This window comes from Chrysemys picta, chromosome 3, assembly GCF_011386835.1.
Source record: "Chrysemys picta bellii isolate R12L10 chromosome 3, ASM1138683v2, whole genome shotgun sequence".
In the NCBI taxonomy this organism is placed as follows: Eukaryota; Metazoa; Chordata; order Testudines; family Emydidae; genus Chrysemys; species Chrysemys picta.
The window spans coordinates 204,132,950-204,156,960 of record NC_088793.1 but is presented as its reverse complement, the minus strand read 5'-3'; the positions used below and the strand labels follow the sequence as shown (position 1 = coordinate 204,156,960).

Genomic DNA, 24,011 nt, shown 5'->3' with positions numbered 1-24,011 from the left:
TCTATTAAATCAGTGACAAAAAGCTGTAGTGAATACCAAGAGCCAGATCCTGAGATGGTGTCAATCAATGTAGGTTGGTGAGCTCCATTGAAGGCATGCTGATTCACACCAACTGAGGATCTGGGCCCCTCTCTTTTAGAGATCTAGTCAGGCAAAATTGGGAGGCCTAAGAAGGTTGCATACAGTAGCTATGCAGCAGGATTGAACTGCCATGTGGAAAGGCCGTCCTGCTCTACAAAGGGAAGAAAAAACAGTGTGTGGCTGGAAGTTGTTTTGGGTATCAGGACAGGAGTTCTCCCTGCATGTTGCATACCATTGCTCACAATTTGTATCTGTCCCCCTAGGGCTGCTTAGGCTACAGGAGCTACTCCCGGCCTAGACTGTTGTAACCACTATGCGTGGCGCTAGTGGCTATGATCTGCGAAGGGCAATCAGTCTCTCTGCCTGGTCCTGTTTCTTTAAATTGTTGGTTGGGTCAGGGGCAACTCTCCCCTCCATGATCTCTGGAAGAGACAATGGATTGGTGGGGGGAACGTCCTCCCTAGCAATGAGTTTGTAGAGGAAAAAATATTAACTTGATGGGCCTCTCTCTTCTTTCGAACTGACAGCTCCAGCTGCTTGACCTGTCAGCCAGCAAGAGCGCTCCAGGCAGTATGGCCCCTTTAAAATTTCTTCCCTGGCTGACAAATGTCTGTCAGCCAGCCAATTATGAGCCAGCCCCCTGTGTGATGGTGTCATTCCCATTCACCAACTCCACCCGAGAAGGAGGCAGGGTTGGCTGGCATTTTAAGGTTATCTCCAGCATTATATGGCCTCATTCAAGAGGGACATACTTCTTTGAGACAGATTGCAGCTCCTCTGGCTGTGAAGCTTAAGAGGTTTGTGGAGCTTTTGCTGGCTGGCGAGAAATTGCAGAAGTGGCCTCAGGCTAATCAGAGCCCACACTGCTTTACTTATGTCTGTATTGTAGACCATTGCTTTTGGTTCGAAATTCTCTAATAGAACAAAGGGCCTGATACTGAGGGGTGTTGAGCACCCATTGCCTTCAGTGGGAGTCATGGGTGATTAGCTTCTCTCAGGATAAGTTCACATCCCTGGAAATATTTCAAGTGCCTCTTAGTGTCAGGGGATTGTCTTTTTCTGAACCACAGATGGCACAGAGGTTAGGGCACTAGTCTAGACCCCTGTTCAGTTTCCTGCTCTGCCACAGACTTCCTATGTGGCCTTGGCAAGTCGCTTAGCCCCTCTGTTGCTCAGATCCCCTTCTGTACATTGAGGAGAATAGCACTGTCCTACCTCACAGGGGCATTGAGGGTAAATACATTTAAAGACTGTGAAGCACTTTGATATCTACTAATGAAACGCTCTGTATAAAAGCTAGGTATTATTACCTTTAACCTTATTGTACAGTAGTTTTACATCTGGACATTTACCAGTGGTCTGATTCAAAGCCAATTGAAGTCACTGGAAAGAGTTCCATTGACTTCAGTCAGCTTTGCATCCGTCCCTAAAAATAAAGCCTGAGTCCTATCATATTTGAGTCTCCAGCAGAGTCAGGGCTAAGCTGTCCTTTGCATTGACATCCTCCATATGCTTCGTGTGTTCTGCTGGCCCAAAGAAATGTGCTGCATAACAGCTGTCATAGCTCTGGCATGGGGAACAGCACATCACATGCAGCATTTTCATGTATATTCTTTTCAGTTTAAATTCAACTATTTTAAAAAAAGAACCTCCAAATATAACTAAAAGTTAGATGATGTAGTGAATGTGTGGTTTAATCATTATTTTGAGCAAAAAGTTACAAATGAGAGATCTCCAAATAAAGATTTAAATGAGTGATCATGTATAACCAAATATTATCAAATCCTTTAATACCTTACACCAGACATGACATTCTTAACACACTGTGCAAATGGAATTCTAGTGTTTTCCTTTCCCACACTCCTGGAGCTTGTTACTGTAGATCTGCATTTCTGAGCATAATGTGTTTAAAACATGTTTGTGTCTGAGTGAATGCAGCCACAATTGTCGGTTAAATTGATGGTTTTTTCAAAATATACTGAATTGAACATGTAGGCTAAAAGTTTCCAGTTACACTGTGATTATAACTGCAGTAACCAGTGTCTATGCAGGTATACAAGTACAGTATATTGAACTAAGCAGAGTTACTAGGGAGTTTCTTTGTGGCTGTTTATTTAACAATAGACATGACTGTAATATCCTGAAAACAAAGACTTTCATAGACCTGTCATGGCTTATAGGTTAATTACATGTTGTTTTGTACACCCCAGGGCCAGTGATAGGAACTGATAGGAACTCATATCTAGGCTATAGCTAATTCATGCCAATTCTTTCTGTATAACATCTTTAAGTTACGGCCTTTCCTGTGTATTCACACAGCTAAAACTCTCATCCCGGTTCCCATCATCATGCACCTCAATTACTGCAATAGCCTCCTCCCTTGACCAATGCAATCTTGCCCCTCCCATAACTAATCAGAATGATGCTTCAAGGATCGTTTCCCTAGCCCATTACTTTGACCTTGTCACCACTCTTTTTGCATCTCTCCACTGACTCCTTCTTCTCTATCACATCGAACATATGCTACTTGTCTTCACTGTCAAGGCCCCTCACAGTCAATCTCCACTCTACCTATCATCTCTCATTTGCTATCAAACTATTTATACTCACCTCTGATTGGCCCGTGATGCCAGATTCCTTTGAAAATTTAACAGGTGGACAAACAAGCACCTTTGTGCTTTCTCCCACGCTGCCCAAAGGCACTTCCCCTAAAAATCTGCAAAGCTACCTCATTATCCACCTTCAGATCCTTCCTCAGCACTCTCCTTTGCCCTGATAGCCTACAAAAAACTTGACAATGGTTAAGCTGTTGATGTGCAGAGACCATTGACCGCCGTCCAGACCAGTATTCTCACATTGTTTACTTGTACTCCCCTGTCTGTCTGTATCCATCTGTTGTCTCTTATCTTATACTTAGATTGTAAGCTACTTGGGGCAGGGACTGTCATTTTGTTCAGTGTTTGTACAGCACCTAGCACAACGATGTCTTGGTCCATGACTACAGTAACACAAATAATGGGATAATAGTAGAATAGTTTAGGGTTTTTTCCCATAGTCTAAGGCTTTAAACCCTTTAATAACTGCCCTGATGTTAATCCTTCTGTCTTTATTTACTTAAGCATTGCATGTTACAAACCCAGCTTTTCTTTCTCAATCTTTTCCTTAAATGAAGGAAATGTTTTCCCAGTTACAGCCAAAACACTCTGATGTTAGTTTTGCCAATCAGTTTCCCCAGCCAAACTTGGACAACAGAGAAAGGAAAAGGAAAACATTTAAATATGTACTCCTTTTTATGGTCCAGCTGAAGTAGATAAGTAGTGACTTGTCAAGTTCAGGTAGGAGTTGTGCTTTTCTCTGGCAGGCAGACTCCCTGGGCCATCTTAGGTCAATCTGGATGGCTGGATTGGAGGCAAAGTCCTGTTGTTAGAGTAAGTTTTCTCCTTTTTCCTGGTAGCAGGATCCATTCTTAAACCTACAGGACATCATGGCCTCAGGTTCATTGAACATGACATCCATTAGACTGATGGCTTGAGAGAAGGAAATAAAGGGAGGCAAAGAAAAGGAAAGACAGAATCGATACAGATCCCAACTATGGGTTATTCCTGATTTATACTCTTAGGCAGTGGTCCATGTCAGTCGTTTTTCCAGAGATTTTCAGTATTCTTGTTACCCAAGCAATCTTACCTCATAAACAATACAGCTTTGATCAATCTTAGAACCTATCAACAAAAGGCCAGTTCTCAAAATGAACTCCTTAGCATAGTTTCAGATAAGTGATTTTAGTTCTTTTCCAGAGTACCAGGGAATAGTTCATAGGCCTTAAATATCTTAGGCCATTTATATACTAGTGGCTTTTGTTGGCACAGCTAGGTCAGTTATGTCACACACCATCACAGCTATGACTGCAAATGGCTGTAGTATAGACCTGGCCCTAGTCTTTCTCCTGTAGACAGAGCAGATCTCTCAGTTCCATTGTCCCAACATGCTCTAATCAGAAGTGTCAGAATCTTTAGAACAATTTTATTTTTAAAAGTTAGAATCACTGGATAAATCTGATCATCATAAAAAATCTTTAAATTCTTGCATAATTCCAGTCTCAAAGGGAAATTAAAGCAAGGCACATTTACAACTGCATTTTAATAATTACCTCAGATATGTGACCGATTACATTTAAACTGCGAATAATCCATATTTGATTAGAATTAATATTGAGACAGATAAGAATTCTTTGAGCCTTGTCTCTCTAAACTTTAGATGCAAGACAGACAGTATGCTGGGATTCGGTTAACAGTCCAGCAAGGACAATCATCGTGTGAAATCATGGTTATTAGGCCAGAAGAAAGAGCAGAAGGCCTTTGGAGCGAAGGATACCTTTTTGGGTAATTCGGTGAGAGGGTCAACAGAGAAACAATTACACCGTAGAAACTCCTACAAAGAAACTTCAACTTATGAAGGGGCTTGTCTACAAAACATTTAGTACACGGCAGTTGGGGTGTCAATCTGCCTTACACTAGCGTGCCGTGCGGTATGTCCCTTTGGACCCTGCCGCTGTGCACTAACCATTCCCTAGTGTGCTTTGATCTCCTCCCATTTCAAAGTGGGGTATATCAAAGCACACTAGGGAACGGTTAGCATGTGGCAGCAGGGTCCATACTCACCCTTAGTGCTTGGCAGGCTAGTGTGGGGTATATTTGCACCCCAGCTTGCCGCAAACTCAGTGTTTGTGTAGGCAAAGTCCAAAGATGTTCTGAAAAATAGGAACCTAAACTGTTTTTCCTGCATAGTGATTACAATGGTTAATGCCTTACATTAGGGAGAAACTAAAATTTCCCTCTTTAGAGATACCATAAGAGAGTATATTTGGGGGAGGGAGGTGTCAGGTCTGAAAAGTCAGGCACATCAAAGGATCCTGAAAAGTGTAACAGAGTTGTGCGTCAGGGAGGGGGCCATGACACGAGACATCTGAAAGAAGATGTGCCTCTCCTGCCACATGTTGAAAGGGTCAGAAGGGAAAAAAGATGCACGCTCTGGAAATATATGGTGTATGTAAGGGCTATTCAGCTTAGAAAAGGAACTAAGGGGATGGGTATTATAGAGATCTATAAAATTATGAATGATGTGGAAAAAGTGAATAGAGAACTGTTATTTACCATTTCATGCAATACAAAAACCAGGGGCGCTCGATTTAAATTTATAGGCAGCAGGTTTAATACAACAAGAGCAAGTACTTTATCACAAAATACACAACTAAACTGTGGAACTCATTGCTATGGCATGTTGTGATGCCAAAAGTATAACTTGGGTTCAAAAGGAACTGGATAAGTTCATGGAGGATAGGTCCATCAATGGCTATTAGCCAAGATGGTCAGAAATGCAAACTCAGAATGACCTAAAACTGACTACCAGAAGCCAGGAGTGAAAGACAGGTGGATCATGTCATAATTGCCCTGTCTTGCATACTCCCCTGAAGGTTTGGTACAAGGCAAGATAGGATACCGGGCAAGATAGATCATGGTCTGACCCAGTATGGCAGCTGTTATTTCTTATGAGTCTTGAATTGTTTTGAGTTAAAGTCGCTGCATTATAAACTTGAAGGGAAGAAAACCTTCTAATCTCCTGGCAGGGATATTTGGGTAGATAATGGTTCCTAGCCTGGAACACTCTACTGAGGCAGCCACCTAAGAAATACCGTCACCACGGAATAGTTTATGAGGAAGGCTAGCCCAGTGGTCAGGGTACTGATCTCAGACTTCAGAGACCTCAGTTCAGTTCTCTGCTCCGCTATGGGTTTCCTGTGTGACCTTGGGTGGGTCACTTAGTCTCTCTGTGCCTCAGTCCCCTCCTCCCCCCCGAGTGTTAACATAGAGGTAATTGTATTTTCCTATTTCACAGGAGTGTTGTGATTATTAAAAGTGGATACTACAGTAATGGGAGTCATATAAGTATGATGAATTATAAGGAAAGTGAGCCGACCGTGAGGAGTGGCAGGAATAAGGGACCTAAGGTTGAATTTACAGATGAGATGATGTTGTTGTTCTCTATCTTTTTGTTCTTACTTAACACACACAGAACCAAACTCCCTCAGATGTTGCTGTGACAAGGGACAGACAGAGAGAAAACATACCAAACATACATGCCTGTAGTTTCCCAGCGACGAACTCTTTTGGGAAACACCTGCCTTTTCTCCCCAAGAACATTTGTCTTTAAAGGGAATGTATTTTCAATTCTTTTAGCATTTAATATTTTAAAACTAAGATTTTCAAGTCAAGTGAAAGAGGTTTGCGGCAAAGTTGCAGTCCATCTGTATTCTTAGAGCATTCTTTCCTTGGTTACTATATTTTTTCTTTGATTCAGGCATTGCTTCTATAAAATGACATGCTTTATTTCAAGCATGTTTGATTTAAAAATTACTTGGGCAAAAGAAACACTCATGCAGTAAATGGACAGATGATAATGTTGGTATTATTGGTATAAGAAGAATCCTTTTACCCCCAAAATCTCTCACTTATACCAAAGTGGGAAAAGAGAAGGAAAGAAGAGTTCACATGAAAGTTTCAGAACCAAGACTCAAGAGTCTGTTGAGAATGGCAGACAGCTAACCATTTTCTGTTGGTTTGATGTGAATAAAGTTGTAATAAAATGAAAAAAAGATGACTTGGGATATGTCTTCGTTCCAAAAAACGAGTTCTTAACTCAGGTTAGCTAACTCGGGTTAAAATAGCAGTGAAGACACAGCAGCTGGGTTTTTAACTCGGGTTAGCAGCTTGAGTTAAAGCCTATAGGGGAGCCTGGGTTGAACTAGAGCTGCTAATCCAAGTTGAAAGCAGAGTTGCCTTGTCTTCACTGTTATTTTAACCCAAGTTGAGAACACACACTTTTTTTGTAGTGAAGACATACCCTAAGGATATGTCTACACTGCAGTTAGACACCCCACGGCTGGCTCAGGTCTACAGGGCTGTTTAATTGCGGTGTAGACATTTAGGCTCAGGCTGCAGCCTGAGGTCTGGGACCCTCCCACCTCACAGGGTCATAGAGCCTGAGCTCCAACCTGAGCCCAAACATCTACACACAGTTAAACAGCCCCTTAGCCTGAATCAGCTGGCATAGGCCAGCCATGGATTTTTAATTGCAGAATAGACATACCTTTAGATACCTAAACATCAGGTGCAAAATACTGCAACCCTGGAACTACTAGTTCGCAGAACCAGAGTTAGACAATCAAGGATCCTAGACACTTCCCTAAATGAGGCCCCTTCAGGACTCTGGCCTTCCTTGGAACGGGACAGGAGCAATCCAATAAACTATGTGTTGGGGAGCCCTCCACCACTTCTTTTCAGGTAGCCCTGGCCCTTCTCTCACCAACTGTCCCTGTGTTGGCAGGTTGAGTTCCATCCCAGAGGTGGGGAGAACTCAGTCGCTACCTACCAAAGCAGAGACTGCTTTGCCAACACCACCTCAGCAGAGCTATGATCAAGTAACTGCTGTGAGGGTGTTGTCAGGGCTGCCCACAGAGCAACAGGTGTCAGAGTTAACAACCCTTTAGACATCTGAACTGTTGTTTCAGGCTTTCCACAGACTCAGGCAGGTATTGCTGCATCAGTTACACTCAGATCAAGTCTGAAAGCTTTTCTTGCGAAAAGAGAGATTTATCAACTTGGTCAAAACTTCCCCATTTTGTACTGTGCTGTCCATCTTCTGCTTCCTTTATCCTCCCACCCATGAGATATTAGTGATAAAGCAATTTCCAGGTTTGCCAAACACCCCTGATCCCATGTTAAAAAATCATGAGTAAGGCCTCAAAAAATCTTGAGATTTGCTTAAAAATCAGAATATTTTTAAAATAAAAAATGTGGGGGTTCTCTTCATTTGTTTTTCTGGTGTTTGAGCCTTTAGGGTTCACATTTTCCAGGTTTTCTTAGCATCAATGAGGGCTAGAAACTTTTTTTAAATGAAAGATGAGATTCTCATCTAATAACATGACTCCAAGAGTTGGGGCCTTCAGAAAAAACACCAAATATTGCAAGACTTGTGATAAAAATTTTGACAGTTGGCAGCACTGAATTCTTGTGTGTATACCATTTATCAAACTCTTTGAGATGACATGCACTATGTTAATCTAAAATGTAGTTGTTGAAGATACTATTAAAAGGGTGCTATCAACTTGAAAACCACATTTTCTACTGAATAACATGCATCTGTTTTTACAATAACACCTAAAATTATTGGACTGGAGAGAGATTGCAGAGAAAACAATATTTTCCAGTTTATTTATTTTGTGCGTTTAACATCCCTTCCAATCAGTTTCACTGTTCTAGTGTTGGTCAGTTGCACTTCCTGTCTCCTATTTTAGCAGGATGAAATCACCCTCATGAACTAGGAGAGCTCACATGTATGTTCTTTCACAGCAAATGCAAGAGGGTGTTAGCAGAAAATCTGAAACTGAGGCAGCAGGTGGCATATAGATAGGAATGGGACAGGGCATATTTATTGGTATTGCTTTCAGGACTGCCCTCCCTCTCCAGATAGAATGAGCCTTATAAATATCAGCAGAGAAGAAAAATCTTTCATTTTTTAAGAATTAAAAAAAAAATCTACATGCAGTTTAAAGGGTGCTCTATCAGAAACTTGAATTATTTTAAACTGACTTTTTAATTTTCCATGGATCACAAACCATTCATTAGAAGTATAATTTTCCTTTTTATTACAAACTGATCGTTGTCATCCCCTTTTAGACGTAATGCAACAGAAATACAAAGCCCGAGATCCATGCACAAAAAGCATGTGCAATTGCACAATACAGCTATCATAATTTTGCACACAAATCAGGTATTTGCATATGCAAATGATCACAGAATAATCTGAATCATCATTTGTTCATGCAAATACCTTGCTTGTGCATGTGGTTGTACGAATTGTATGCACATCCACGCACACAATTGTACATGCATTTTTGCATGCACAAGTGGGCTTCTACATTATAAAAATGTAGTCCAAAGAGCTTAACATTATATATTCACTTGCTGATTTTTAACTTGACCAGCAAGTAAAAGCTATTTAAATCTTCATGAAACTTCAGAGTTTACAGCTGTTGGAAATTATACAGCCACTAACTGACTGACAATAATAGAGCACTAGAATGTCTATAATTTCATAGTAATGTGCATGTAATATATCCTTAAGTTGGGTGGAAATAATTGTGTGCGCAAATTTTTTCTCCACATTTCAGCCAACATTGGAGAGAAGTGTGGGTCTGCTCGTCCCACTTACACCTCGCGAGATAACCGCACTAATGTGAACTTTAAAGAATATCATTATTTTCCATTATTATTATGAATGATATCTTAGTTACTTTCTGAATGTTTAGTTAGCTTTAAGATGCACAATTAGTGTTTTTGCACAACTAAATGGTGTAAGCAATGTCTATGAGCCTCATAACAGAGCAGTAGGTGTGCTGTTCCTTTATTTATATGATTTTGTGTTTTTTCCCTTTAGATTAAAATATGTAAAGGTCTCATTACGGTAATTGAGAAAGGTAAGAGTGACACCTCGAGCAGGCTACAGCACTGGCATCACGCTAGATATACTAACCAGCTTCCTTCCTTCCTTCTGTTGCTAATATAAAGCTGAAACAACTCTTGGTTTGTGGGGTCTCTCTCTCGCACTGCAGTCCCACCTCATCTTCAGGCCGGGTCTCTCTTTCTTCCCCCCAAAACATGAGTTCCAAGCTCTGTGCTGGAAAAGAGCGACCCTGACTATGCCCACCTCTGAGTAGCAGCTCTCAGAGCCCGGCTGCCTGCCCTGTTAGCATCCCCCTGCATGTCTGAGAAGCACATACTTTTTTTTCTTTCTTTCTTCTGCTCCTGTTTGCTGCAGGCGGAATCTGACACCAACACCTGCCATAGTGGAAAATGTCTTTGTTGCTTTGCACTTTTGTTTGAATTGCTGCAGGGGAGCCAATGGGAGTTAAGTCCATTTACTTTTTTGTTGGCTAAGCACCATGGAATAGGATCTTGAGATGGGGCCGATAAGGAGCGGCACGTGCTGTGCTGGCCCTTTGAGTTAGCTCAGCTTAATAAGGGCCTCCCTTTCTGGGGAGGGCAGATTGCTGAACTTGGGCCTCTGAATGGAACAGCTGGGGGAGGAAAAGAAAACAAAAGAGGGGAAACACAGAGTGCCCTGAACCTGGCGATTGGGGGTGCGGTTTAGGACCCAGAGAGCAGGCCGGCCGGCCACACGCCAGGTGTGACCTTTGCAGGCTCCTTGGTTCTGTTTGTTTGTCTGGGCAATTTCCAATGCACTGATCGAATGGAAGGAAGCAGCCTGACAGCAGCATGCTGGCTGGATACGCTCAGTGGTAGGCTGGGCTTAGGCAAAGAGGCTTGAAGCACTGAATTAACTCCTTGAATCCTGATTCACAGATGGATGCAACCCAAGCGTCTTTAAATAATAACCTGTCAAACTAGAAGATCAATGGATGGATGAACGGGTATTTATAACCCACATTGTATCATCTAAAAAGTGTTCCATGCTTATAAATGATTGATTGTTTTACGTTACCCAAAATGAGGATTTTAGGCTTAGAGTATCTTTTGGTAAGTGTTTGTGTTTGAATTGTGTATTTGAGAGGGCGAAAACGGAGCCATCTGTGAATCAGAATCTCAGACTCTAATATTTAGTGATGGACTTTTTTACCAGTCCATTTTTATAATTGCTTTGATGAGTTAAAACTTTTGTGCTGCCTATTTCCCCCCCCCCCTCCCCAAATTTAGAATATAAATTTAGATAAACCTCCTTTGGGCTGTTGGAAAATCTTGAAATCTCATTGTAACCTTTACATTAATGTATTATTTATTTTTACATATGTGGGTATTGTCCTTTTTCCTTTCACTAAACTGGTGCATAGTTAAGTGGGCTAGAGTGTGTTATCTGAATAAAGTTCCAAGCTTCCATTGCGAGAGAAGGCCAAGTAATTTGAGTTCGTGCCAGACAGCTTGCAAGTGGAATTATAATATTTGTATGAAAGCCTTTATCTTTTGTGGTTATTACTTGCTCATTCTGCAGCTGCTGTCTACCTATCAATCAAGACGGTTTAGAGGGAGCTTCAAGGTTGATTGCATAGTTAAGGACTTGCCAGAAGAAAGTTTTGACTGATGGAATGTACAAACTCTAAAGGCTAAAGGAATGTTGTGGATGATTCTAAATGCTTAGGTGTGGCTATGCCTTCTTACACACTGTTTGAACTGCACTGCTTTTCATATGCGCAGGAGCTGTATTGAGAGCTTGCATGAATATTGCTTGAGCTTGTCCATTTGGTGAAAATTGTATTATTTTGACCATCTGCCATTCTGCTTAGCTGCAGGAATGTAAAATACAGCACCACCCTCCCTCCCCCCGCCCCCCGCACTTTCTTTCTTAGGGAAAACACAGCAATTTTCCAGTTCTAAGCCAAAACTAATAGGTCCACATTTTTCACAGAAAATGTCTTTGCATATTAAATCACATTTTTCACTTATTTGGAAGTGCTTTTTTTCTGCTCAAAACAGTTGACTTAAAATATAAAACTGGTAAGTAAAAAGTATAATTTGAAATGTGAGTATCAGGTTTATTAAGTAATTTAAGAATTTCAAATGCACAGTAAATGCTTTCAGATTAACCGCAACTAAATTGTCCGTTCTTTGGTTTTTTCATGCATTACAATCATATTTATTAACATAGTTGCATTTAATGAATACAAGTTTCACTGTTGTCATGAGTGCTGTGTTTTAAACCTTACAGTAAGGAAATAAACTGAGACACTGTCTATACTGTTGCATTTCCAGACTGCTTCTAGGAAGAAGTAAGATTAATACAGGCGTCTAGCTCACAGTGGTGCAGCTGAATTTCCAGAAGCACTCAGAAGACAACCCAGGATTGCTTGCAGCTACACCACTGGGAGTTGCTTTTTGTGTAATTGATTTGTGAGAATCTGTCTGCTAAACTTATAATTTTATGAAATATACTTTCTGTAAAGTATCTTAACCCCTTCAGGGAGGAACTAAAGCCGTGGAGTCATGGTTAGAATGCCAGCTGCAGTCATTAGAATGGGTCCCTTCTGTCAGGCGTCAGGAAAGAATTATTCAAATGAAAATGCTTTAGTTTAGAAACATACTGGGCTAGGTTCACCAGTGCGCTGAGTCTGCTTTCCACTGCTCCAGCAAAGCAAAACACCCATTAGACTGGGTTTACAGCTCCTTTACGCATTCATGGCATGCAAGGGAATCTGGCTCATTAGTTTTATGGTCACTACAAGAAGGGATGGGATGAGGTAGTTTAGTGGCCCTAAGCATCGGGTTTAAAATACCTAGAACCACATGTTCAAATCTCAGCAGACTCAACTTAGTCCTTTGTCCTTCCAAGGTAAATGGAATATCATGCAGTTTACTACATGAGGATCTTCCAGTTAAGACATTACAAACTGATGTCCTGTCTTCTTTTCTTGGATAGGAAAGATTTCCTGACAGTTTTCATAAGGGCACGGTTTACCCCATGGTTTCTGGGCCAATTATTTCCCTCCTGCTGCTGTTGTATAGCATGCTATTCAACCAATTGGTTGCCAGCCTCCACTGCAGACGTAATTCAGTAGCGGATGCATTTCAGTGGTGGTGTTTGTGCACAGTATTTGAAACGTTTTGGGATCATGCAGGATGCAAGGTGCTATAAACATGTAAAACGTTATCTTAACACAAGTAAATTAAATCCAGGTACAGGAGCAATCTGAAAAGAGAGTATGTAGATAAATTAGAAATGGGCTTACGCTGCAAAACGTAGCTCTAGGTCTGAAGTTTGTGGCTGCTCAGCCCTTTATAGACATAGAGGCTAACTGTGAAATTTAGATCTAGGTTTGAGTTTGGATTCTGAATCTTCCTCCTCCATCCCCAGAGGTTTGGAGGTGTTTGGATAAGGGGCTTTGCTTCAGTCCCATCTCTAATAAAAATATTTGTATTGAGGATTTACAGGGAGAACTATACCATTGTTTAAAAATATTGTACCAGGAGAGAGCTGATGAAATGGCATTCACGCTTACAGAAATGTCCTGGGACAAGTCAAAACGACAGTAGCAACAACAGAACTGTGTTGCAGCATGCATTTTTGTATTCCTCAGAGCATGATTATAATTGCACCGGGGAAAGACAAGAGTTGCACACATGCTTTAATATTATTCATTTACCTTTGAGTTTAATAGCTGTGTCCTCATCTGTTCTCATTCAGACAAACTATTTAGTCCTGACCTCTAGTTGTAATCACCTTTTGGGAATAAATGAGTTGTAACTTAAATGTGTAAAATAACAATATGTAAATACATGTGGACTATATGGTAGCCAACAGGGATTTGCTAAGCTTTGCATAAAGTTCTTAAATAACCTTCTTAAATACAACAGAAATTATGGTGATTTCGTTTACTGCTTCCTTAGTGGAATTGTTTAAAAAATGTTGCTTTTTTTCTCTTCAGCATCAGCAGTTAAGGCACCTTACTGTTGTATGATCAGAAATATTAATACAAAGGAAACTAATTTTCAGTCTTCAGAAACAGAGAAATTAAATACTGCAGAGCCATTCAGTGAAACAAAAAACAAAGACTAGCACCTTTAATAATACATGTGCAAGAGGGAGATTTAGAGCTATATTGTACTTTTAAGCACCAACCTAGGAGTAGACCCCAGAGACACAGTGACCCAGAAATACTCCTCTGAGTCTCTCACAGTTCCTTCCCTGCTTCCTCCTTGCTTCAGGGGGCACCAGTAAATTCTAACACCCTCTGTGCCAGCTCTGCTGAACTGGCCAGCACATTGAGAGAGTGGAGCCAAGACTCTACTCACTTCTCCACCCCTACCCACACACCTGCTCTGAGGTGGGTGAGGAGCTGGCACTCATTCCTGCACTCTGTCTCACGGTCTGGGTAGCCTGCAGAGGGGTGTGAAGAAGGTTCGTACTCCCCTGCCTGGGCACTTAGTCCAAGTCACAACCTAGCCCTTTGATACCTTCTCTGGAAACAGCCAATACCAGCCTCCTTACCATGTATGAGAAGCTCATTCTTCTTAACCCTTAGGGTCCTTGGGCCAAATACATTCCTAGAGCAACTCTGGTCAATTCAGTGGAGTCGTATGGGATGAATTTTGGTTTCTTTTTTGTATTTTAGGAAGCAGTTTTGTCATTGGACGCATTCTATTGTTCTAATAATACTTTATTTTCTTTGCCCACTTGCTTTTCAGGCTGTCTCGCTATGAGTGCGAGTGCTGATCTTACCGTAACCACAGGAATACAGTTAGCAGAGCAGACCTCTCCAACACTACCCCCTGCCACGAAAACCTCGTCGCTCTGCTAGTGCTCTCAGCAAATCTTCAGATTAAAGCACTTTGGAAGGGGAAGCCCATTCGAGGGAATCTGAAAAACAAAACCAGAATAAAATCATTTACTGTATCAATAGAACATTGCTACGTGCTTTGGATGAGCACATAAGGAAGTAACTTCCCTTATGTTGCAAAACTTAAATTATTGATGGACAGCTATCACTTGATTTACCCATCATGCATTACACATGATTATTGTTGTCACCGAAATAACTATGTCAAAACTGGATCTTTTTCAATGTGTGAAGCATTTAACTGATGTGGGGTAACTCACTTATTTTCCCTTAAAATCTGTAGATGCAAGTACAGCTGTCACAGGAAGAGGATGCAAAGCAAGTATTGAAACCAGTTATTTAATTTACTTTCATTGTGTTGATCGTTTAATCATTCCAATTATAGTTTAACACTTGTGTGTATATTAGCAAATTTTGTCTAAATGGAAAACAAGTTTTCATTTAATTAAACATATGATGGACTTTTTCTCTTAAGTGTGGGTGAATGACTTGGGTGCTTTTCAGTATGTCATCAAGTGCTCCCTTCCTTTTCTGTTTTGAATTGATACCCCAGTACAGTTTTTGTGCATAAAAAACGTAAGTATCAAATAGCTGGTTTAGGTAATTTATTTGTAATCTAGGAAAGTGCTGCCAATTGCATAAATCACCAAGACCTGGATTAAAGTCACTTGGCTTAATCTTCCCCTTTTATTCAAGGGTGCATGTCCCCATACATTTACTAAAATCCTGAAATTCAGCTTGCGCTGACCCTCGCAGAATTGGGCCCTTTGTGGGATGCTGCATATTAACATACCAGAGAGCAGACTTAAGACCCCTGCATTCTCTCTCTTAGTGTTTGTTATAACCATCACATGCCAATGCTGCAGTTTTGGCATTATTGGTATCTATTAACAAAGATTCATACTTATACCATAACATGTAATACAGGTTAGATGTTAACGTGTACAATTTGGTTCAAACCATTTAATTTATATCTGTCCATTTATTTTTTGATAGAAATCTTCTTTTGCAGCACTATCTTGGACATAGGGTCATTTTGTCATATGAAATGTTGCATGTGATTAATGCATAATGTGAGCTAATCACCTTTTTTCTGTTTGTGTGGAAAAATAAAATGACCAGTGATTTCATTTAGAAAAGCGAATATTGCACATTTGCAATAACTACTTTTCACCCAGATTTGTATAACTGAGAGCCAGTTCACATCCTGGGTAGCCACACTGACACAGTACATCAACACGGCAATAATCTGCAAATTAAAGTATCCCTAATTAGTCCTAGATATTGTAATAACCTTCCAAGGACACATTACATTGTGTTCTTTTGGTGATCTGCATATTGTGCAAATGTTTTGGATATAAAAAAAACTCAGTACAGTTTCAGTGAATAGTGGGTTTGAGGAATTAAGGGGAATGTTTTGTACTTTTAGAAAATTAATATTACCATAAAAGCAAGGAAAATAAGAGACATATACTGTAACCACTTAAACACTTAATAGAAGGTAGGGAATTTAGATTTAAGGCTGAAATTCTATCATCCATTATGACTCTGTATTGCAAAGGTCTCTAAACAGATGTTGATTTTCCATATAATAATGCTGTAATACCTAGGAACAACAGGGTATGAAATGGGTGGAGTTTCAAAACTGAATTTCCTGACCCTTTTTTTGTTTGGTGGAGGGACAGGGAGTAGTTGTCAGACACCTAATGTTACCATAAGTTTGTTTTTTGACATTTTGGCTACTAGTGTTAGTATATATGCCTGATTTTTGTATCATACCCCTGTAACCTTCCTAATCTTCCTCAGGTCTAGTTAACATAGTCTCTGTTTGTTTGTGTTTATTAAGCTGGATGCACACCTGAAAAATTTAATGTGACTTCTTACCTGAACTGAAGGGGAGCTACTTTAAGTGAAGCTAAATGCACGATTGGGTAGCCATTATTATTTGGGCTTTTTGTTGTTGCACTCAGTTTCTGTGTATACATTAAGTGAATGTTTATTTTCACGTTGACAGTGATCTGTGCTTATTCTCTGTAAATAATGAATGCTATTTGATAAATCTTTACAGTAATATTAAGTTATAGCTTGGCATTTTGTTACTGACTTTATGTAATAGTTTATTTGGTTCTAGTGGCAACCAATTTATCAGGAAAAATTAAAATTGGATGCACTCATTATCCAGAGCGGAAACTAGAAATTGTTGCTTGTGTTGTTAGTACATAGACTACACTAGCTAGTAAGTACAGGTAAATGCAGCCAGCCTCCTGGCACAGGGCATAATTAATTGCTAACATTTCAGACTGCCATTTGACTTTCTGTTCAAATCTGTTCTTTGCGTCTTCCTGATTGTGTGTCTATAAAGTTAGGAAAAAAATGTGTATTGCATTATCTAATGTGTTTTCATTTTAATCACTGTTGGGTAAGGAGGCCATGACTGTGCTTAGTTACCCAGTAAAATGTGTGTCAAATACACACCACTTGGAGTAGCTCAAAGAGCATTTTTCTGAATGAGACAAAATCTTTCCTTCTAAAACAATACCAATCTCTAATGCAGGGAAGAATGAAAGTGCAGAATTATTATTTCCCTGTTATATAAATAACTTATTTTCTTTTTTTTAAATGGAAAATTAGAATCCAAGGGTTTTGGTAGTATAAAACAAACAGTACACCCTTTTCTTAACTCCTCAGAAATCAATTAAATCTCAGTTCACTGCATAATTCTGATTAAAAATATGTTAAATGTATCTTTGTGATATATACAGCTACTCTGGCCCTTTGTTTAGATGCCAGGTTAAAACAAGGTACATTGATCCTGTGGCAATGGATTTTATTTCCAATATTGCAATAATAAATGTAGATTTTAATGCATTGTATGAATATGGTCATTTTCTTATCCGCACCATATCTGGTGTAGGTGGTAAAACAATGTAGCTGACACTGATCTGGCATTCATGTAACTGAAGCTGAGCAGCAGAATAGGCTGTATACCAGGAAGAACCCCTAACGTGGGGGTGTAAGGTAGGATGTGGGAGGATAAATTGGACACCAAAGAGTTATACCTTTTTTTTTGTCCTGCTTACACCATTCTTAAGCCACTGCTGAATTTGGCCCATTGTAGGCTTCAGACAGACAAGTACACTGCTAATCCATAAAAGTACAGGGGACCAGACTGTTCCATCACATCGGCATATGCAGGTCCTTGAGAAGTCACCTGACAGGATGATCAGGCCCATTTTTGAAGAGTGTATTGTACTTTACGAATGAGCTGGTTTCTGACAGATGGAAGTTTTTGTTTGTTTAGCTTTTATCAGTGAAAACTATTTGGCTACCCAGCAACATACTTGCCTGGTTCAGGTTCCACTTGGCATAATAAAACACCAACAACTAGATTTAATTTAATCTAAGGACAGTTCACTCCCTGCCCCTCATCATAACAATATTTGTATTGCCATAGGGTTTCCTAGAAATTTTAAAACTAATGTTACAAATACACTCATTTCAATATTCAAGGGAAATCTCCAGAACATCTTCAGTATCTGATGACATTAGAAGACCTCCAATTAATCCTTCCATACAGTGACAATAATAGTAGTGTCTAAAAATAGTTTGTAAAACTTTGGGGGGGGGTCACCTTTTTTAAAATCATGAGACTAAAGATATTTTTCAGTTTGTGTTGGACCAAACTCTACAACAGCTGTGGCTGAAAATTCTCTCCTACTCCAGTGCTCTTGACTGTTTGCTTCATAGTACCCTTAACTGGGGAAATAAAATACTCCAGAAGTGTGTGCTGTTGTGATGCAAGACCTTATTACCATAGTGCAACTCCATTTGGCTAAGGTGTGGTAGTGAATATATCTAACCATTCAGTTGTCAGTAAGATAATTTACAAGAACAAGACATCCAGGAATTTTTATTCACCTAGATATACCTTCATATGTGTTGGGTAGATACCTTCCCCAAAGTGTAAGGGTAGTCATACAGTATAAGTTAATTGTGCTTTCGTAATATTTCTTTTGTAAATGCTTGTATTCTAATGATGGAGGGAACAATCATGGTATCTTTAGAAAACTCAGGAAGCTTCCCTCCTTCAAAATGAGGCATTCTTCATAGTAAAGGGGCAATTTTGTACCCTCTGTACTAGTAAAGCAGGAAAATTGTGAGTCTTTTAAAAATGCCTCCAGGAACCAGTAAGATACAACATTTGAATGTCTCCACTTATTAGGAAGGGAGTCTGTTTTCCTAATATACAACTGGTTACAATTCAGTGGGTCTCAAATTTTTTTACTGGTGACCCCTTTTACACAGCAAGCCTCTGAGTGCGACCCCCCCCCCTAATAAATTAAACACACTTTTTAATATATTTAACACCATTATAAATGCTGGAGGCAAGCGGGGTTTGGGGTGGAGGCTGTCAGCTAGCGATCCCCCCCATATAATAACCTCGCGACCCCCCCTGAGGTCCCCAGTTTAAGAACCCCTGGGTTACATGGATATTTTCACAACAGTGGCTTTGCTTTTATCACAGGTTATAAAGTCACGGCTCCTGTGGCTTTTAGTAGAAAAGGTGCTGGAAAAGCTTCAGTCTTTTATATGTTCTCCTATTGGGCCCATCTGTAATGTCCAGTATACGGAACTGTGCAGAAGCAGATGACGTGAAAATGGCTGTGCTTTATAATTTTCTTGTCTCTGAACATACCAAACAATCTTCCCAGTTGATCATCCTCACGAAAGTCAAACAGTGGAATTTCAGCAAATAAATTGTCCCCTCTGAGACTGAATTCCAACATGTCATGAACCACACTAAATCCTTTACTACTCTAAGGTCTAGGTGACAGCCAGACCTAAGTGCAGGTGCCCAAAGATGTGACGATGCAAAGAGCCTTGCCTTCCCTTACACTCCTGGGCAGGGGCCAAGAATAATCCCATTGGAGAGCACAGGCACTGCGCCCAGCTCATGCTGACAGCTCTACTAACTTCCCAAAAGGGGGAAGAGTAAAAGCATCTCACTCCCGGCAACCATGCTGGCTTGGCACGGAGCACAGTGCATGCTACACCTTTAAACAGAGTGGCAATGTGTCAGTGCAGCATGTGCTTCCCCAGAGCCCCAGTTGAATTTCCATCTGGGGTTCATGCTATGCTGGAGCCGCTCCTCAGTCCCCCAATGTAGCTAATGGCTTAGAAAGCACAGTCTGGCCCTTAAAAGGCTTTGAAAAGTTATCAAATCTGCATTTGTGCTTTTAGTCTGGGATTGAATGAAAGAAGAAGGTACAAGCTCCACAATGCACTCTCATTGTGTAATCCCGTGCACAAATGAGGCACTCAAATCGCACCCTGTGATTGTTCAGAAACCACGTTCCAGATTATTTAGCTTCTTAGGCACTGCCTCGCTTGAAGCCATTTAATACATGTCCTAGGATGATTTCTGGGAGAAAGTGAAAACAGCCCTATTGGTGACTTTCACTGGATAGGCCAGTTACAAACTTTTGCTCCCCTTAAAATTTGATTGAGAAAGTTGGTTTCTCAGATTGTTTTGGGCCTGAGTCATGCAACTCTCACACAAGGAAGGTCAGAGTCATCCCTCGTGTGACCGTATCAAAGTCAAGGAGAGTCCCCGGGGTGAATTCACTCTATCAGACTTGATAAGAACAACTCATGGGAGCAAGGTGTATTCCCTAGGAATACAGGGTTTGATCCTTATCAAGTAATAATGTTTGACATAATGCTTTAAAGTCCAAAATGCTCCCGAACAAATGCAAAGGGCTGCAATTAGCAAAGCCTCTCTCCCCATTTGGGCAAAGCTGTATAGCTCTTGGATTGCCTTCAAGTGAAATGTTCAGCAAGTATGTCAGAGAGAGATTTGCCTGAGTGAGGAGTTCTGAACTGAGCAGAGACAGGGTACTCAAGATAATCAAACTGATTCTTCATTGGAATGTTACATCTTTTATTCACGCAGATGGCTGTGTCCTTGATGCACACAGGCAATTCAGACTGAAATTCGCTCCTTTTTCATTCCCCCCATCCCCGCCCCCACCCGCTGTCTGTAAGCCTAGCCGCCTCCAAAGGATCTTTGACTACTGAACTTAGAGCCCAGCGCTGCCACTGGCATCCTTTCTCTGGATCATATTTAGGAGCATTCATTGCAGCACTCAGCTGCCAGTAGTAAGTACATTTGATCAATATTTTCAAAGAAATGGCCCTTTGGATAAGTGCAGAAGTGAGGCCCTCATGAGAGCACTCCCACTGTATTGAACCTCGCAAGCATTCTCAGCCGTAGCCTCTAGCACGGTTTGAACCAGCAGAGGCTGTGCAACAATGGCATTATCTTCAGCTTCCTCTGAAGGGGCTTTTGCAGCATTTTGCTAATAATAATTACAGACCATTACCAACCCCCAAAGACATTATTTATGTACCATTCAGTGTAAGAAATGCTTAATGAGAGTTCCTCCTCTTCTAAGCCTCATAACGCCTTGTTGCAGAGTGATTTACATGAACATTCAAAATGATCTGTTTCTAATGTTGATCTTCTACTCTACAGAGAGTTTACATAGGAAAATGAAGGGGGTCAGTTCTCTGTCATAACGGGAATATTATAGGGGTATTTGTTTGTTGGTGGGAAAAGGGACCCCCACACTGTCTATATTGGAGAGATGAGGGGGTGACAGAGTTCTCTCTTAAATAGCCTTTGGGTGAACTTTTGATACTGAAATGGAAAGTTAATCCTACACAACAGGAGATGAATTCTAAAGTCATTTTGTTTGTAAAATGATTAGTGTGATCTGAGAGTTAATTAGTTTGAGCTGCTGAGAATGGGTTACATGTGTTCTGTTTGTTATGCTGTAATGTTAGCAAAGTCTTTAAAATTCATTTTACGGTTAAAAATACTGTTCTTTTGGGCCAAGATTTTTAAAAAATGGAGGCCTAAAGTTAGGCTCCTAAATGTGTGATGAGATGTTCAAAAGTGCTGCCAGCCAGAAGCTCTCATTGAAGTCAATAAGAGCCTCTGAAAATCAGGCCACTGATTTAGGGTACTAAAATATGGATATAGGTGACTAACTTCAGGCCCCCACCTTTGAAGTCTGTCTTAGGATATAATAGTTTTATGATTATTTGCTGCCTTGTAAGCAATTGGGAATCAGCTCTTCTTACAGACAAGGACTGGCAAGCTGAGACAGCTGTACCAGAGCCCAGTTTCTAAGGACAATCAGAAAAGGTTTAAAATAATTGAAAGATACTCCAGAATTGAGAGACTGTGTAAAACGTTTGTTTTCTCCAGCACTGATGGAGATGAAGGCCCAGATGCTGTGCACACTTTTTTCACACGTGAGTGACTGTACACATGAGTAGTCCCACTGAGTTCAGTGGGGCTACTCACACACGAGTGTTTGCAGGACAGGGACCTTAATTTGTAAAAATAATTTGATACATGTTGAGGGAAATTTTCAAAGGGCAGTTAGCGAACCACCTCCTCAATGGAATTTGGGCATCTAAGTCCTCTTTGTGCTTTTGAAAATCTCACCTTTCCTTTCCCTTCCCTATATGCATGTAACATGCATGATATTTAGGTGATCAAAAGGGAGAGACCCCAACCCTGCAAACACTTGCACACCTGTTTAGCTTTACACAAGTGAGTAATCCATTTAAGTCAAAAGTTAGCACCTATTAAGTGTTTGCAGGATCAGTGTCTTAACATTTTTACTACTGTATTGGTATATGTCAACATTCCCATCAGAAACATGTCTATTATCAGGAGGTTGTAGCCTGCTTCATTCAGGAGTATCTTGCTCTTGTATGGCTCTAAAATATCTTTGATGTTTACATTTAGGTGGGTTAATGTTAATACAGGGTATTAGATATATAAGAATTGGAAAAAGTACAGCAAAGGGCAACAAAAATGATTAGGTGTACGGAAAAGCTTCCATATGAGGATAGATTAAAAAGACTGGGACTATTCAGCTTAGAAAAGAAACAACTGAGGGCGAATACGGTAGAGGTTTATAAAATTATGAATAATATGGAGAAAGTGATTAAGGAAGGATTTACTCCTTCACAAAAGCAAGAACCAGGGTTCACCCAATGAAATTAATAGACAGCAGGTTTAAAACAAACATAAGGAAGTACTTCTTCACATAATATCCAGTCAACCTGTGGAACTCATTGCCAGGGGATGTTGTGAAGGTCAAAATTAGAATTGGGTTCAAAAAAGAATTAGATTAGTTTCTGGAGGATAGGTCCATCAATGGCAATTAGCCAAGATCAGGGACACTAGCCCATGCTCTGGGTGTCCCTAAACCTCTGACTGCCAGAAGCTGGGACTGGACAACAGGGGATGGATCACTCGAAATTGCCCTTTTCTGTTCATTCCCTCTGAAGCATTTTGCACCAGGCACTGGAAGACAGGATACCGGGCTAGATGGTCCATTGGTCTGACCCACTATGGCTGTTCTTAACTAATCCATTTGAGTAGTCAAAAGACATGAACAGCTCACAAATGGTTTCAGATACTCTAGTCCAGTGGGTCTCAAACTTTTTTACTGACAACCCCTTTCACATTGCAAGCCTCTGAGTGCGTCCCCCCCCCTAATAAATTAAACACACTTTTTTATATATTTAACACCATTATAAATGCTGGAGGCAAGCGGAGTTTGGGGTGGAGGTTGACAGCTCGTGACCCCCCCTGTAATGACTTCGTGACCCCCTGAGGGTCCTGACCCCCAGTTTGAGAACCCCGGCTCTAGTCCACATTGCCATATGCCTGAACTAGTGCTGTTGCACAGAGGTGAGCAGCAGCTAATTCTGTAAGATGAACAGTACTGTAATGTGAATGTAGTGCTGGCTAATTTACAGGGCATTAATTGTACGTTCCCATTGAAACTGTATAATTATTTGACCCATAACAAGTCTATCCACCCATGAGATTTTTCTTTTCTTTTCTTTTCCAGCATGCAAAATAGCAATAAGTTTGATGCTCAGGATTAATGATCATCTAGGGTCTCTTAACTGTGCTTCAGGCCATTAACTTCTCCCATTTACATCACTCCCTGAGAAATGACCCACATCATGATCCTTGTTGCTTAAACCATCACCCAGATAGTGAAGATGAGCACTGAGTCCTCTAATAATTATGGGCCTGATCCTACAAACACTTGCTACCAGACAGAGGGCCTGAGCGAAAGCTCATTCAAATTGATGCAGAGTCTTTCCATAGACTTGAATGGGCTTTGGATGAGGCCCTTTGCACCTACTAACATGTGAAATTCCGTTGAAGTCAGAGGAGCTACTTGTACTTTAAATGTTTCACGGAGTAAGGGTGAACATAAGCAGTTAAGTATGTGCTTGTCTTGAACATTTGTGTTTCCTGAATCAGGGCCTATATGATTAACGATTATGATAATAGCATAAATGTCCCTAAATAGAAATGTATACCAAACTTCTTAGGTCTGCCAAGTAAATAGCATTGTTAAAAAGAATCTAAGTACCCACCAGATGGAGGTATCAGGCATTTTGAGCTTTTTTTTTTCTTTTGAACTAA

General features: G+C 40.5%; 1 protein-coding gene across 8 annotated transcripts in view; it reads left to right on the top strand.

Annotated features, from left to right (window-relative positions):
• Positions 1-16,860, top strand: part of RALGAPA2 (Ral GTPase activating protein catalytic subunit alpha 2) — a 277,139-nt gene extending 260,279 nt beyond the window's left edge. For 4 of the 8 annotated variants that reach the window (XM_042846557.2, XM_024110680.3, XM_065589834.1 and 1 more), the window contains one exon: positions 14,331-16,663. In XM_042846557.2, the coding sequence (XP_042702491.2) occupies positions 14,331-14,443 (113 nt within the window). In that variant the 3' untranslated portion in view covers positions 14,444-16,663. Of the gene's footprint in view, positions 1-9,573; positions 9,614-11,142; positions 11,290-14,330 lie in introns of all 8 variants that reach the window. The other 4 variants (XM_024110679.3, XM_065589833.1, XR_010599988.1 and 1 more) reach the window with 3 other exon arrangements.
• Positions 16,861-24,011: the final 7,151 nt, after the last annotated feature.